The sequence below is a fragment of the Rhinopithecus roxellana genome, chromosome 5 (assembly GCF_007565055.1).
Source record: "Rhinopithecus roxellana isolate Shanxi Qingling chromosome 5, ASM756505v1, whole genome shotgun sequence".
In the NCBI taxonomy this organism is placed as follows: domain Eukaryota; kingdom Metazoa; phylum Chordata; class Mammalia; order Primates; family Cercopithecidae; genus Rhinopithecus; species Rhinopithecus roxellana.
Window position 1 is genome coordinate 107396040 of NC_044553.1, and position 12986 is coordinate 107409025.

At 44.4% G+C, this 12986-nt stretch overlaps 1 protein-coding gene across 6 annotated transcripts in view; it reads left to right on the forward strand.

Moving 5' to 3' along the window:
- SH3GL3 (SH3 domain containing GRB2 like 3, endophilin A3) overlaps positions 1-12986 on the forward strand; it is a 199379-nt gene that overhangs the window by 127549 nt on the left and 58844 nt on the right. For 4 of the 6 annotated variants that reach the window (XR_004057324.1, XM_030930693.1, XM_030930694.1 and 1 more), the window contains 3 exons: positions 727-870; positions 5132-5265; positions 9507-9665. Coding sequence is in view for 5 of the 6 variants with exons in the window: in XM_030930693.1 (XP_030786553.1) it covers positions 727-870; positions 5132-5265; positions 9507-9665 (437 nt within the window). In the remaining variant the exon portion in view is untranslated. The remainder of the gene's footprint in view (positions 1-726; positions 871-5131; positions 5266-9506; positions 9666-12986) is intronic. The other 2 variants (XM_030930696.1, XM_030930697.1) reach the window with 1 other exon arrangement.

Consider the following 12986-nt stretch of genomic DNA (forward strand, 5'->3'; position numbering starts at 1 on the left):
TTTTGTTTACATTTAAACAACAAAAAAAAGCATGTCAGTGTCACACAGGTGTCAGTGTCTGACTTCACGTGTTAGCAGCTGCAAGCTTTCCAAAGGGTCTCACCCAAGGGGTGGTGCTCACAAAAGCCTGGTCACTATTATTTGAAGTCAGCAATGTGCGCCATCATTTCTTTTTTTTTTTTTTTTTCTTTTTTTTGAGACTAAGTCTCGCTCTTGTCCCCCAGGCTGGAGTGCAATAGCGCGATCTTGGCTAACTGCAACCTCCGCCTCCTGGGTTCAAGTAATTCTCCTGCCTCAGCCTCCCGAGTAGCTAGGATTACAGGCATGTGCCACCGTGCCTGGCTAATTTTTTGTATTTTTAGTAGAGATGGAGTTTCTCCATGTTGGTCAGGCTGGTCTTGAACTCCTGACCTCAGGGTGATCCGCCTGCCTTGGCCTCTCAGAGTGCTGGGATTACAGGTGTGAGCCACTGCGCCCAGCTGATGTGCGCCATCATTTCTATGGTTCATCGTGGCTGTGGAACAGTGCACTTAGCACCCACCTTTGGAAAGAACCTAGAAAATTACATGAGAAAATTAAATAGTTTACACACAATTGTTTCAGGCCTCAGGTCTCTGGCATTTTGTTTAAGGTGACCTCAATTTTGGCAGCTGCGTTTATTAAATGCTATGTACCTGTCACTCCAACTTGTAACTTTAAAGGATTACAAATGACAATGTTTTTAAGCATACAGAGCTAAGCTAGGAATGCTGAACACTGTGTCTAAGATCCGAGGGCAGGTGAAGACCACAGGATACCCGCAGACGGAAGGCTTGCTGGGGGACTGTATGCTGAAATACGGGAAGGAGCTTGGGGAAGACTCCACCTTTGGTGAGTTATTCAGAGATCACCTTGGGGAGCTGAGAACTCCTCCAGTATGGTTTTAGGTTATGCACAAACCCTTCAGTTTAACAACCTTTATTATTTTTCCATATTACCAAAGTAATACATGTTAATTGCAGGAGGTTTAGAAAACATAGGTAAGTAAAATAAAGAAAAATGCTAACATCACCCATTCACCCATAATCCCATCCCATACCCACTGATTGGCCCAGTTAAACTCTGTTGTGTATCTTCTTTTTTTTTTTGGAGACAAAGTCTATGCCCAGGCTGGAGTGCAGTGGCGCGATCTTGGCTCACTGCAACCTCTGCCTTCCAGGTTCAAACAATTCTCATGCCTCAGCCTCCCAAGTAGCTGGAATTATAGGCTCAAGCCACCATGCCTGGCTAATGTTTTGTATTTTTAATAGAGACAGGATTTCACCATGTTGGCTGGCTGGTTTTGAACTCCTGACCTCAAGCAATCTGCCCGCCTCGGCCTCCCAAACTGCTGGGATTACAGGAGTGAGCCACTGCACTCGGATTGTTGTGTATCTTTTATGCCTTGTTTGTTCTTATAGGTATTCGTATGTACTTTTAAAAACCACACTAAGGCTATAGTACATATACTCTCCGGTAACACTGACTATATAATGATCCATATCATAAAATAATCTTCCATGATATTGTTTTTAATGGCTACATAATATTCCAGGTATCATAGTTTGTTCAGTCAATCCCATTTACTAAATAAATGTTTCTTTATGTAAAAACATTTTACATAGCATTTACAATAACTATTTTCATAGGTAAATCTTTGGGGATATCCAAAATTATAATCTTTGACATAATTTAGGTAACATTTCTAGTATAAAATTGCTGAGTCAAGGGTATGCTTCTTTCGGCCTGGTGCAGTGGCTCACGCCTGTAATCCCCGTACTTTGGGAGGCCGAGGCGGGCAGATCATGAGGTCAGGAGATCAAGACCATCCTGGCTAATATAGTGAAACCCCGTCTCTACTAAAAATACAAAAAAAAATTAGCCAGCGTGGTGGCGGGCACCTATAGTCCCAGCTACTTGGGAGGCTGAGGTAGGAGAATGACATGAACCTGCGAGACGGAGATTGTAGTGAGCTGAGATCACGCCACTGCACTCCAGCCTGTACGACAAAGTGAGACTCCCTCTCCAAAAAAAAAAGGGGCTATGCTTGTTTTTCAGGTTTTGAAAGCATATTCCCAACCTACCTTCAGAAGGGTTACACCCATTTGACACTGTTGCCAGGAGTGAGTGAGGGTGTTTCCCTACACAGTTCCTAACTCTAGAGATTATCTTTTAAATTTACTTTTAAATGACTGATCATTTGATATGTAGTATACAAAAATGATATCTCATTGCTGTTTTAGCTCCATCTTTCGGATCATGTGTGAGGTGGAATTTTTATTTGTGTTTGTCATTATTTTTGTGAATTGTGTGTTTGTGTCCTTGGCCTGCTTTTGCATTAGGAGGTCCATTTTTCCCCCTCCTGTCTCATGAGCTCTTTAAGTGGTCAGGATATTTGCTCATTGGCTGTCTTGTATGTTGATGAAATTTTGTCCCAGGTAAGCATTTACCTTCGGACCTTGTGTATGAAGGTCATTTCAATGGAGAGATATTTTTATTTTTTATTTAGTGAAGCTCTTTAGTCTTCTTATGTGGTTTCTAGCTTTTTGGAATCATGTTTAGACAATCTTTTTCATCCCACTCCCTGGCAAATGATATAAATGTTTATTTATACTTGTTTTTGAATTCTATATTTTCTTTTCTTGCCTTTAAATTTCCAAGCTCCTGCGTTTATTGGAGCTACAGTGCAATAGAGTTCTCATTTTGTTTTCTAACAAATAAATAGCTGTTTCAGTACTTGATTGAAAAGTCCAACTTTCTCCTGATGATTTGAAATGATTCCTTTGTTATGGACTAATTTTTACAAGTTGTTTGTTTGTGGTGTTTCTCTTCTGTTTCTTGATCTATATCCTGTTTTGATTCAGTGTCATATTGTTTTAAGTATTAAAGTTTTAAAACATACTTTAATATGTTTTACTAAAAATTTATCTGGATATTGTATTGCAAAAAGTTCACGGACACACTTACTGGTTTTATTTTTCCAGGTGAAACTTAAGTCCCTCTTATTTAAAAAAGTCATTACATTTTGATTGAGATTCATTTAAATTAATAAATTAAATTGAGGATTAATTGGATTTAATATACGAAATATTCCAAAAGAATTTGGCATATTTGCTATTCATGTAGTGGTAACAAAGCAGGAGATGGAAGTTGAGAAATCAAATATTTGGCCACAGTAATCATTCTAGGAAATTGAAGGAAATATCTTTTGAAAAAAATGTTAAAACTCAAGCATTAAAACATGAATTAATTAGTGACAAAGGGTAGCATTATTCCTCAGAGCAGTATAATGTGAATTTTATTTTCTTCTAAGGGCCAGTGGGGACAAGATGGCCTATCTCTTACTCTGAAGGCACATCAGTGAAGGGAGCAGGTGAAACTGCCAGGCAGGCCCTGACATCCAAGGATACTCCTGCCATGCATCTGGCCTTGGTGACAGCCAGACAATTTGGTAGCTTCCCATGTGCCCAGCAACCTAAAGAAACTTGGGGTAAGGAAGAGAGCTGATGTCAGCAGGGCATCAGGAACAGATGGATTTCTGCTGTTCCAAGGAAGAGGCTGTGCCGTTGGATGTTTTCTTTTGGGAGGCCACATGCTGGGACTTCCTACAGTGCAGAAACCTCAGTGGGTGGAGGCTGAGCCCCACACCCGTGGAATTGAACAGCGCCAGTCTCAGGCAAGGAGAGGGAATGTCGATTCCAGGGAGGTGGCGGCCTGTGTTCAGAGCATCATCTTTGGAGTCTCCAACGTATTTGAAAATGTTTCTGTCAAGGTGAAATGAGCTGACATTGTGAGGCACTGGCACTGGTGGCAGAGGGGCTGGGTGTGGGGTCAGTATATGGTTACCATTTCTATCACCCAAATGGGACACTGCGCTCCCAAATGGTGAGAAATATCATTTCTCACTATTTGAGCAGGAAATAGTCCACAGGCTAGGAAGGGATATTTCGTCTTCATTTAGGAATTATTTAGACACACTTTGGAGAGTTGAGCTAAGGAAATTTAGCTTCCAAGGAGGAATGAAGCTACCACTGGGTCCGTGTGGAGTCCTGGGAAGCCTTAGTTTAGAGTAATGGTTCCTACTTCTGTTTTGCAAGGTCCTATCTAGTATCTTTCTGTTTATTTTTTTATTTTAAACAGGGAGGTGAGGCACATGTTGCCATCTCTATTTTACAGGTGAATAAGTTGTCTATGCCCTCGCCTGGTGGATGAAACAACTCAAAGGTCAGACTTAGGCTGGGCTTTACGGTCTTCTTTAAGCCTAGGAATTGAGCACCCCCAATCTCCATCTTTTTACAAGATCATTTTGGAAAAACTCAAATATAGGAAAAATAGTTCATTCTAGTGCAGCATTTCCCAGGGATGTTTCCTAGAGACCCTGCAACCCTCATTGTACAGAGAACTAGAGGGCACGTGGTCTGCAATAATACGGCAAATTACTGCCGGTTAACTGGACTGAGATACCACACTGTAATCCAGGAAAAACTACCTGTCACTACCCAAGCCAGGAAGGCTGGCCTGGGCTCTAGTGCACCAGCAGACCCCCACCCCACCCTGCTGACAGGATGTCCCATGTGACACCAGCAGGCTTTCTTTGACATCAGAGAGGGCAGGGAGCCTTAGAACCTTCTAGAAGGATACAAGGAGTAGCCTTGAGAAGATCCCACAGCTAGAAGCTGAGATGTTTTATTGGTTTATTTCTATTGTAATTTTTACTGGTTAACACTTAGCCCCATGAGTGAATCCTTTCATTGTTTACAAAGAGATTTTGTTCTCAAGCTTCTAAGGAACCCTCCGTGCCAGTTTCCCAAATTACCAGTTTTTTAAAAAGAATCTTTATCCCCATCTAGTGGCCCAAATGGTAAGTACTTCGGTCTGCTAGCCTCAGTTGTATTTTCTGTGGTGGTGAAAGTGCAGAACATAGAGAGGAAAATGCAGAAAATAGGAAGCCTTGCTTTTTCTTTTTCATTCTGATCTAGGATTCAGAGGTCCCAGAGCAAGGACCTTGCTACACCATCATCCACAAACTTTTGGTAAAGAATGAAATAAATAGCACTGTTAAACCTGGAGTAGTCTCCCAAAGAACCTTTTGTATTTATGTTTTCTATTCAAGGCAATGCATTGATAGAAGTTGGTGAATCCATGAAGCTAATGGCTGAGGTGAAAGACTCTCTTGATATTAATGTAAAGCAAACTTTTATTGATCCTCTTCAGTTACTACAAGATAAAGATTTAAAAGAGATTGGGGTAAGTCTTCCATGGTATAAATATACTTGTTGCTACTTAAGATGATGTTTATATTTAAAATCATTAGAACGTCTCAGCAGGGACTCACTGAAAGCATCATCTTACGATGCTTGTGGGTAGGGTAAAAATAACCCAGTTCTATTTTCCTGGGCTCACTGGGAAAGAGTGCCAGGATCCATTAGCCCTATCTGCCCTGGAGATGAAGCAGGATAATGGGAGGGAATGTAAGCATGTTCTTTCAGCTGGAAATTCTGTATCTAGTTGAAGCCAGCTCAAAGCCAGGCTAAAAATCCATATTTCTGCAGCCATTTATCACATAACTAATTACATAACTTTGTAGTGGATTTCTTATTATCAAAATCATACCATAGTTGCATATTTTGATGCATTGCCCTGGTGGTCATTATTTTCCATTACTTCTCAAGAAAATCAACACCTAGAAACTGAAGTTTTCATTTGGAAAACTGTTAAAAATGACATGCATGGGAATTTTCAGGTACCTGGAGATAATTGCATGCCACTTGCATGGTGGCATTTTTGTAGATGTGGGAAAACAGCCCCGAGACTTCTACCCCACCAGGGACTTCTACTCTGGAGGTACAAGCACCTTCTTATGGATATGTACAGAAGATGTTCCTCCGGGTACCTTCCAGCATGATCTCAACTTGGAGGTCATTTGAACCTTGGGCATATCCTGTTTTCCCTTCTTCAGACCTATTGATTCTCAAAGTGTGGTCTCTGGACCAGCAACATCAGCATCACTTGTGAGAAATGCAAATTCTTGGGCCCCATCCCTTACCTCCTGAATCAGAAATCTTGGGGGTGAAGCCCAGCAAGTCTGTGTTTTATAAAGTCCTCCAGGTAATTCTGATGCACGCTAATGTTCAGAAACCACCGTTCCAGCCCATTCTTTCCAGAACTCGAGGGGGAAGTGTGAACCCCCACTGGTCTAGCCTGTGTGACAGAGATGAGGCTGATGGGATATGTGAACTTGGATGGCCTTCCCTGCTTGGACCGTGGGCCTTGAGATGGCTTCATATTCCAGGGGCCAGAGAAGGAACTGATGGATGTCAGATTATTGGTTCTTCCTTTGTTCATTCATTGATTTATTTATTCATCCATCATCTGTGTATAGAGGGCCTGCTGTGCCTTGCCACTGTGGTGGGCACTGGCCATATGTGGCTAACCAAGACCTGGTACATACCCTTGTGAAACTCACAGTTGTAGGGTAGAGAGACAAGTCAATAGATATCATGCACTTTGACAGTTGTTGGAGAGAGTAGCCCAGGGACATGAAGGAGAGGCACCTTCCTCATCCTGGCTGGGTCAGGGAAGGCTTCCCAGAGGAGGAGAAGCTGGCCATGCAGACTGGGAGACTCAGGTGGGCAAAATATCCAGCACAAGCTGACCAGAGGGCCAGGGCTGTGAGAGCAGGCAGGGTCGGGAACCTTGATTGTGTGGTATGGCCAGGGGATAGGGTGTGTAGGGGCAGAGGTGCTGTGGAGGGAGGAAAGACTGAGAGTCACGGAAAGCCCTGGATGCCTGTCCAGGCATTGCATTTAGAGTTTCTGCTGAAAGCAAAGGGTATGAGGGAGAATTCAGGTAGTTTGAGTGAGAAATGAAAGCACCCATTCAGGAGCTCCCTAAACATCCCACTCCCCACCTGCATAGCCCTTGGCCCCGTCATGCATACCATCCTCTTCTTCCATCTCAGGGGAATCATGTCCCTGTTGCTCTCAAGCCAGGGACATGTTTGTTGCTCTCAAGTCCTCCACTGGGCCGCAGGGTCTGTCACCTCTCACCTCCTCAGGGCTGTTGTGACATCCATCGTCCTCTCTGCTGTACCTTCATTCTTTCCCTTTCTATCTGTTGGCTTCTTCCTGTTAACGTTTACGCACATCAGCACGGCTGCCCTTGACCCCTGGCGTCACATCTCACTCCCTCCTGTCCATTCTCTAGCCCACAGCCAGGGCATCCTTCCTGAGCTGCAAACCTTCCTGGCTGCCCACCGGAGGTGGGGTGAAGATACAGCCCCTCAGCCCTTCACAGCCTGGCCCCTCCTTTCCTCTGTGGCCTTATTGCCACCCCTTCCCCATGTGAACTCCGTCCAGCCTCACTGAATCATTTCCAGCTCCCTGGTGACATTTTGCTTTGTGCTTTCTCACTATTTGCTGTCTTTGTCCTTTCACCCCATCTCCTGGCTGTGTCACCTCACCCCTCAGCTCGGATGTGCTTTCCTTTGGGAAGCTGTTTGTTCTTTTGCTAGACTCTGTGGGGAACCCCTTCTGTGCCCCTGTGCCATGAGTACTGTTGCTTACCTTCTGCTCATGTTGAGCAGTCCATTCCTTGGGGTGAGGGATCGTGGTTTGTTCCTTGTAGTCATAAGCCTGCCACATGGTTTGTGCTCACACATTATTTTATTTTTTATTTCTTTTGAGACAGAGTCTTGCTCTGTGGCCCAGGCTGGAGTGCAGTGGCATGATCTCGGCTCACTGCAAGCTCCACCTCTCGGGTTCACGCCATTCTCCTGCCTCAGCCTCCTGAGTAGCGGGGACTACAGGTGCCCGCCACCATGCCTGGCTAATTTTTTTGTATTTTTAGTAGAGACGGGGTTTCACCGTGTTAGCCAGGATGGTCTCGATCTCCTGACCTCGTGATCCGCCTGCCTCAGCCTCCCAAAGTGCTGGGATTACAGGTGTGAGCCACTGCGCCTGGCCTATTTTATTTTATTTTTTTTAAATTTTTGTGGGTACTTAGTAGGTGTATATGTTGGTTGGGTACAGGAGATGTTTTTCCAAATTATTTTTGAATGGTTGATTCTAGAGAAGTGACAGTCTGGGTTCTGGGGATGCCAAAACATCTCCCCCAAATGCACAGTTGTAAAACCAAATGTCTCCTTTGCTGACATATAGCAAGTTTTATTTCTTCTTGCGCTGTCATCATGGAGGAAGGTCATATGAAAAGTCGGCATTGCTCCTCCACTTGGCCAACCACAGACACATATGTGGTCCTGAGTAGTAAGTGGGTGAAATGTGTAAAATACACTTATTCTGAAATGTTGCAGTTCCCTATGCAAAAAAAAATAATTTTCTAAATGCCGTTTTGTTACTCAGATGCTGTTTGATATAGAACTGTAAATCTAAACTTAAATTATGTGGATGATGGAAAGTTAAGAGTCCCACGTTTAGGAAGCCTTTGACAGTCTCGCCTGTGCTCCATGTCGCTCAGAAATCAGGGGTTGGGAGCCTGTTCGTTTGACATACGACTGACTTTCAGGTGTTCATGTAGAGGTACAGAGGGATTAGGGACCAGCCCAAAGTCACAGCATAGGAGACAGATGCTTCTGACTCTCTGGGTGCTCTTTTCACCGAGTCATGGAAGTTAGAAGCAGTGCTTCGTGCTAAAATGAATAGTGCAAGCTATCCTCGTGCTTCAGTGGGATGATCAGTTTCTACATACACTTTCGATACCCAGTGTCTGATTTCTGAGGATTATAGCCATAAACTCTCCAGGGACCCCTCCCTTGTCCTGTATAGCTCTCCCACTCAACACTGTTCTGACACGGGGTCTCTCTGCTTGGACACAAACTATGATGGGAAACCTGCTATGCAAGGCAGCCTGTTCCATGAGTAGACAGTTCTGTTAGATTTTGTTAAAGGGGTTATAATATTGTTTAGAGTTTTTCCCATTTCAGAGGCTGTCTGTGAATCTCTCTCCTTTGCATTCATTAACGGCTTTTTATACAACTTATTTCTTGATTGGGAACTTTATAGAGATTCATTAATATTCTAAGGGATTGTAGAAGTTTGTGATTTTATAGTCTACTACTTAGTCAGGAGTTGACAATAGTGCCAAAAGAAATGTTCCTACTATGTTTTGTTTGGTTAACCTGGTTAGAAATTATCTGGACATTAAGAAGGCTGAAGTGAGGGATCGTATAAAGAACGTTGGAAAAGAATATCTGAGCATGGCTACTGCATCTTTATGTTCCATACAGACACTCATTTATTCTGTCACTGATCTGTCCATTCATTCATTCATTCCACAAATATTCCTTGAGCACCTGAAGTGAGGAGAGCCTCCATCAGGTGCTGAGGTGCTCCCAACAGCAGTGTAAGGTGGGTTCCTGCCCTCTGGAATCTAGGCCGAGAAAAAGCAATGACCATTTTAATAGAAATAATTTTTTTGTGCCAGGTTTTGAATGTAGCGCCTCTCTGAGGGACTCCCTTCTCTTTTTTTAGCATCACCTGAAAAAGCTGGAAGGCCGCCGCCTGGATTACGATTATAAAAAGAAACGAGTAGGTAAGATACCAGACGAAGAAGTCAGACAAGCGGTAGAAAAATTTGAAGAGTCAAAGGAGTTGGCTGAAAGAAGCATGTTTAATTTTTTAGAAAATGATGTAAGTATTTAAACCAAACAGGAGATTTTAATGTAAATGAATGAAACATTGAATATATGACTATGACCAGCATGTTGAAAAGTTCTAAAGCAGGGGTGCCCAATCTTTTGTCTTTCCTGGGCCACACATAAAATACCCTAACAATAGCTGATGAACTTAAAAAAAAGAATCGCAAAAGAAACTCCATAATTTTTTTTTTTTTTTTTTTTTTTTTTTTGAGACAGAGTCTTGCTCTGTCACCAGGCTGGAGTGCAGTGGCGCCATCTTGGCTCACTACAACCTCCACCTCCTGGGTTCAAGCAATTCTCATGCCTCAGCCTTCTGAGTAGTCGGGATTACAGCCACGCGCCACCACACCCAGCTGTTTTTCATATTTTTAGTAGAGATGGGGTTTCACCATGTTGGCCAGAAGGGTCTCAATCTCCTGACCTAGTGATCTGCCCACCTCGGCCTCTCAAAGTGCTGGGATTAAAGGTGTGAGCCACCACGCCTGTCCAATCTCATAACGTTTTAAGAAAGTTTATGAATTTGTGTTGGGCCACATTCAAAGCCATCCTGGGCCATATGCGGCCTGTGGGCCACAAGTTGGACAAACGTGCTCTAAAGCCTTAGCTGTTATGCAAGTTTCCAGAATTTTCTCCTATGTCCTGCCTCAGAGATTGCTTCAGACATCCAGCAAGCCCTGACTCACATACTTTTTTGGAGACAGGGTCTCGCTCTGTTGCCCAGGCTGGGGTGCAGTGGCATGATTGTGACTCACTGCAGCCTCGACCTCCCAGGCTCAAGTGATCCTCCCACCTCAGCCTCGTGGATAGCTGGGACCACAGGCATGCCACCAAACCCGGATAATTTTTTGTCAAGATGGGGGTTTTGCCATGTTGGTCATGAACTCTTGGGCTCAAGGCATCTACCTGCCTCACTCAGCCTCCCAAAGTGCTGGGATTACAGGTGTGAACCACCACGCCAGTCCCTGGCTCAGTATCTTAAATCTTGAGGAGTCCTGTTTATCCCAGGATTGCTTCAGAGGTTGTCTGTGAAGATTGCGAAGTAGACTGACTTTTGTATGTGAGGCTATAGCATTTGTGGTTTCACAGGAGAATGAAAAGTCCAGGTCATGTGGTAATTTGCCATTTTGCTAAGACTGAAAAGTACTTGGCAAGGCAGATGTTTAAGAGAAAGCAGCTCTCTTAGCTGGTGGAGGGGGTGGGAGAGAGCTGCTGTCATCCCCCAGCTCTCTGATGCCTTTACCTGTCATAGCCCACATTCAAGACACAAAAGCATGACCTAAATTTTTCAGCTGTTCCGTAGTGGTGCTTGTGGGCTCGGGAATTGTGAAGGTCTTGGATCTTATCCCTCAGAAGTGCCAATCTTCTATTGTACTGTGGTTCCTGCCATTTGCTTTGATTTTGTTTGTCCAAGTAAAGTCAAATGAAATGGAATTAAGGAGGACGGTGACTCCTGACCAGGCAACATGCAGCTGGGGGTGGCCTCCCTACTCGGCCTTGGGTTTAAGGGGCCATTGGCACTTTGACTGCCTGAGTGGAAGAGGTGTCAGCCACCTGCCTCCCTCCTGAGCCCCTGCCCTCAGCCTGGCCTCAGCAATGCCAGGAGCTGTCTCAGCCCCAGTATTAGCATGGGAACTAATTGTTAAGTTTTTAAACCTGTGGGAACAAGTCAGGAGGTTTATTTATCCTCAAGACCATGTTGTACTTATAACAGTTTATTTAAAGGTACACTGAGGTCTTACTTCTTTTGAGTCAAGTCAAAATGCATTGAGCACCTTTTATTTACCATGGTGATGTGTGGAGGGATACTGTCCAATACTGACAAGACATTCATCCTGGAGAATGAATTCTCCCAACTGGAGATGCCAATTTGAAATTTCCCATGCCCATTAAACCACTGAGGCCTGAAAAGTACTCTACTGTGTTTCTCCTTTTAATTTTTTTTTTAGGGGGGGAAATAGGAGGAGGTGTGACCGTTTGGTATCTCTGTTTTTCTTTAAATATATGAATTTCCTCTTGAAATTGTCCCTAAGCAACAGCCATTTTATTTTGTTTCAGATTGCCGTATTGTTTTGAAGTCTTTATAAAATGTAATTTGAAGTGTGACATGTACAGATACTCCTTGAGGGGCCATATGGAATGTTGCCCTGCTGGCTCCAGGCCCATTCATGGCTTAAACTCTGAGATTGTGTCTTGTGTCAGATGTGCCGTCTGACCCATTTATGCCGTTCATTACCTTCATGCGGGAACCACAATGATGAGTTTTTGCAAAGTGCTCCATGAGGGAAGCCTGTCTCAGCCACGCCGGCCTTAGCAGTTGACTCAAGAGACCTCAGTTTTCCCCCTCAGTGTCAGTCAAAAGTCAAAAAGGATCCCTTCATTATAAAAGCTCAATCATTTGTCCATGTTTTGACAGTGACACGTATTCTGTCTGTCACAAATGGGTTAAGCCCTCCCACCCTGCCCCGGCAGAAGTAAGAGCTGGTTCCTAGCCCAAGCTCCGCAGGAGCCCTAGTGCTGGCCTTGCTCCGGCCTGGTTGTCATGTTTCCTCCAAGGCTTCCTGTGGGAAATTGACCTGCGAGTGAGTGGAGGTTTCCCCTGTTCAGCTCTGGGGAGTCGGGGCTGCTCCCTCAGCCTGGATCCTGAGGTCTTCACCTTCACAAGGAGGGGTTTTCTGGCTTTTACTTCTGCCATTGAGGTGGGAGGAGACCAGTGTTATGAAATGGAGAGGGACCGCCCAGGCTGCCTGGAAACTAGGCTCTTTCCTTCCTCCCTTCTCCCTCCCTCCTGCTGTCTGTAGCTGTAGTGGCTACTAGGGGTGCCCTGGCTGCTGGTTCTTGGGGTAATGGTGGTGATAGTGATGGTGATAATGATGATGACAATGACAAGAGCTACCATTCACTGACACCCCATGATAAAGAGGCTAAGGGGGTGCTGTTGATGTTCCCTGTCATGGTGCCCTTGCGTTTACCTTTTCCCCTACCCAGGTTTATAGCTGAGGAGACTCAGAAGTGATTGTGTAGGCTTCAGAAGCCCATCTTACTCTCTTCTTGGGGTCAACAGCATTAGATCAGAGGGCACCACCTCAGCCTTTCCCATGTCAGTGTGTCTGTGCCATAGCCAGGTGGTCTGACCATCCTCTCCTGTTGACTAGGCAAGGTAGAGAAAAATCTCCTCCGGGTCACTCCTTGGACCTGACGTTCAAATGCCAATACTGCCTGGTGCTTGGGGATAAACAGAGAATGTGACTTGCTGGGAGAAAGACAAAATGCCAGTACATGTTGGATGGGGCATACTTGAATCCTTGGCCCTGTG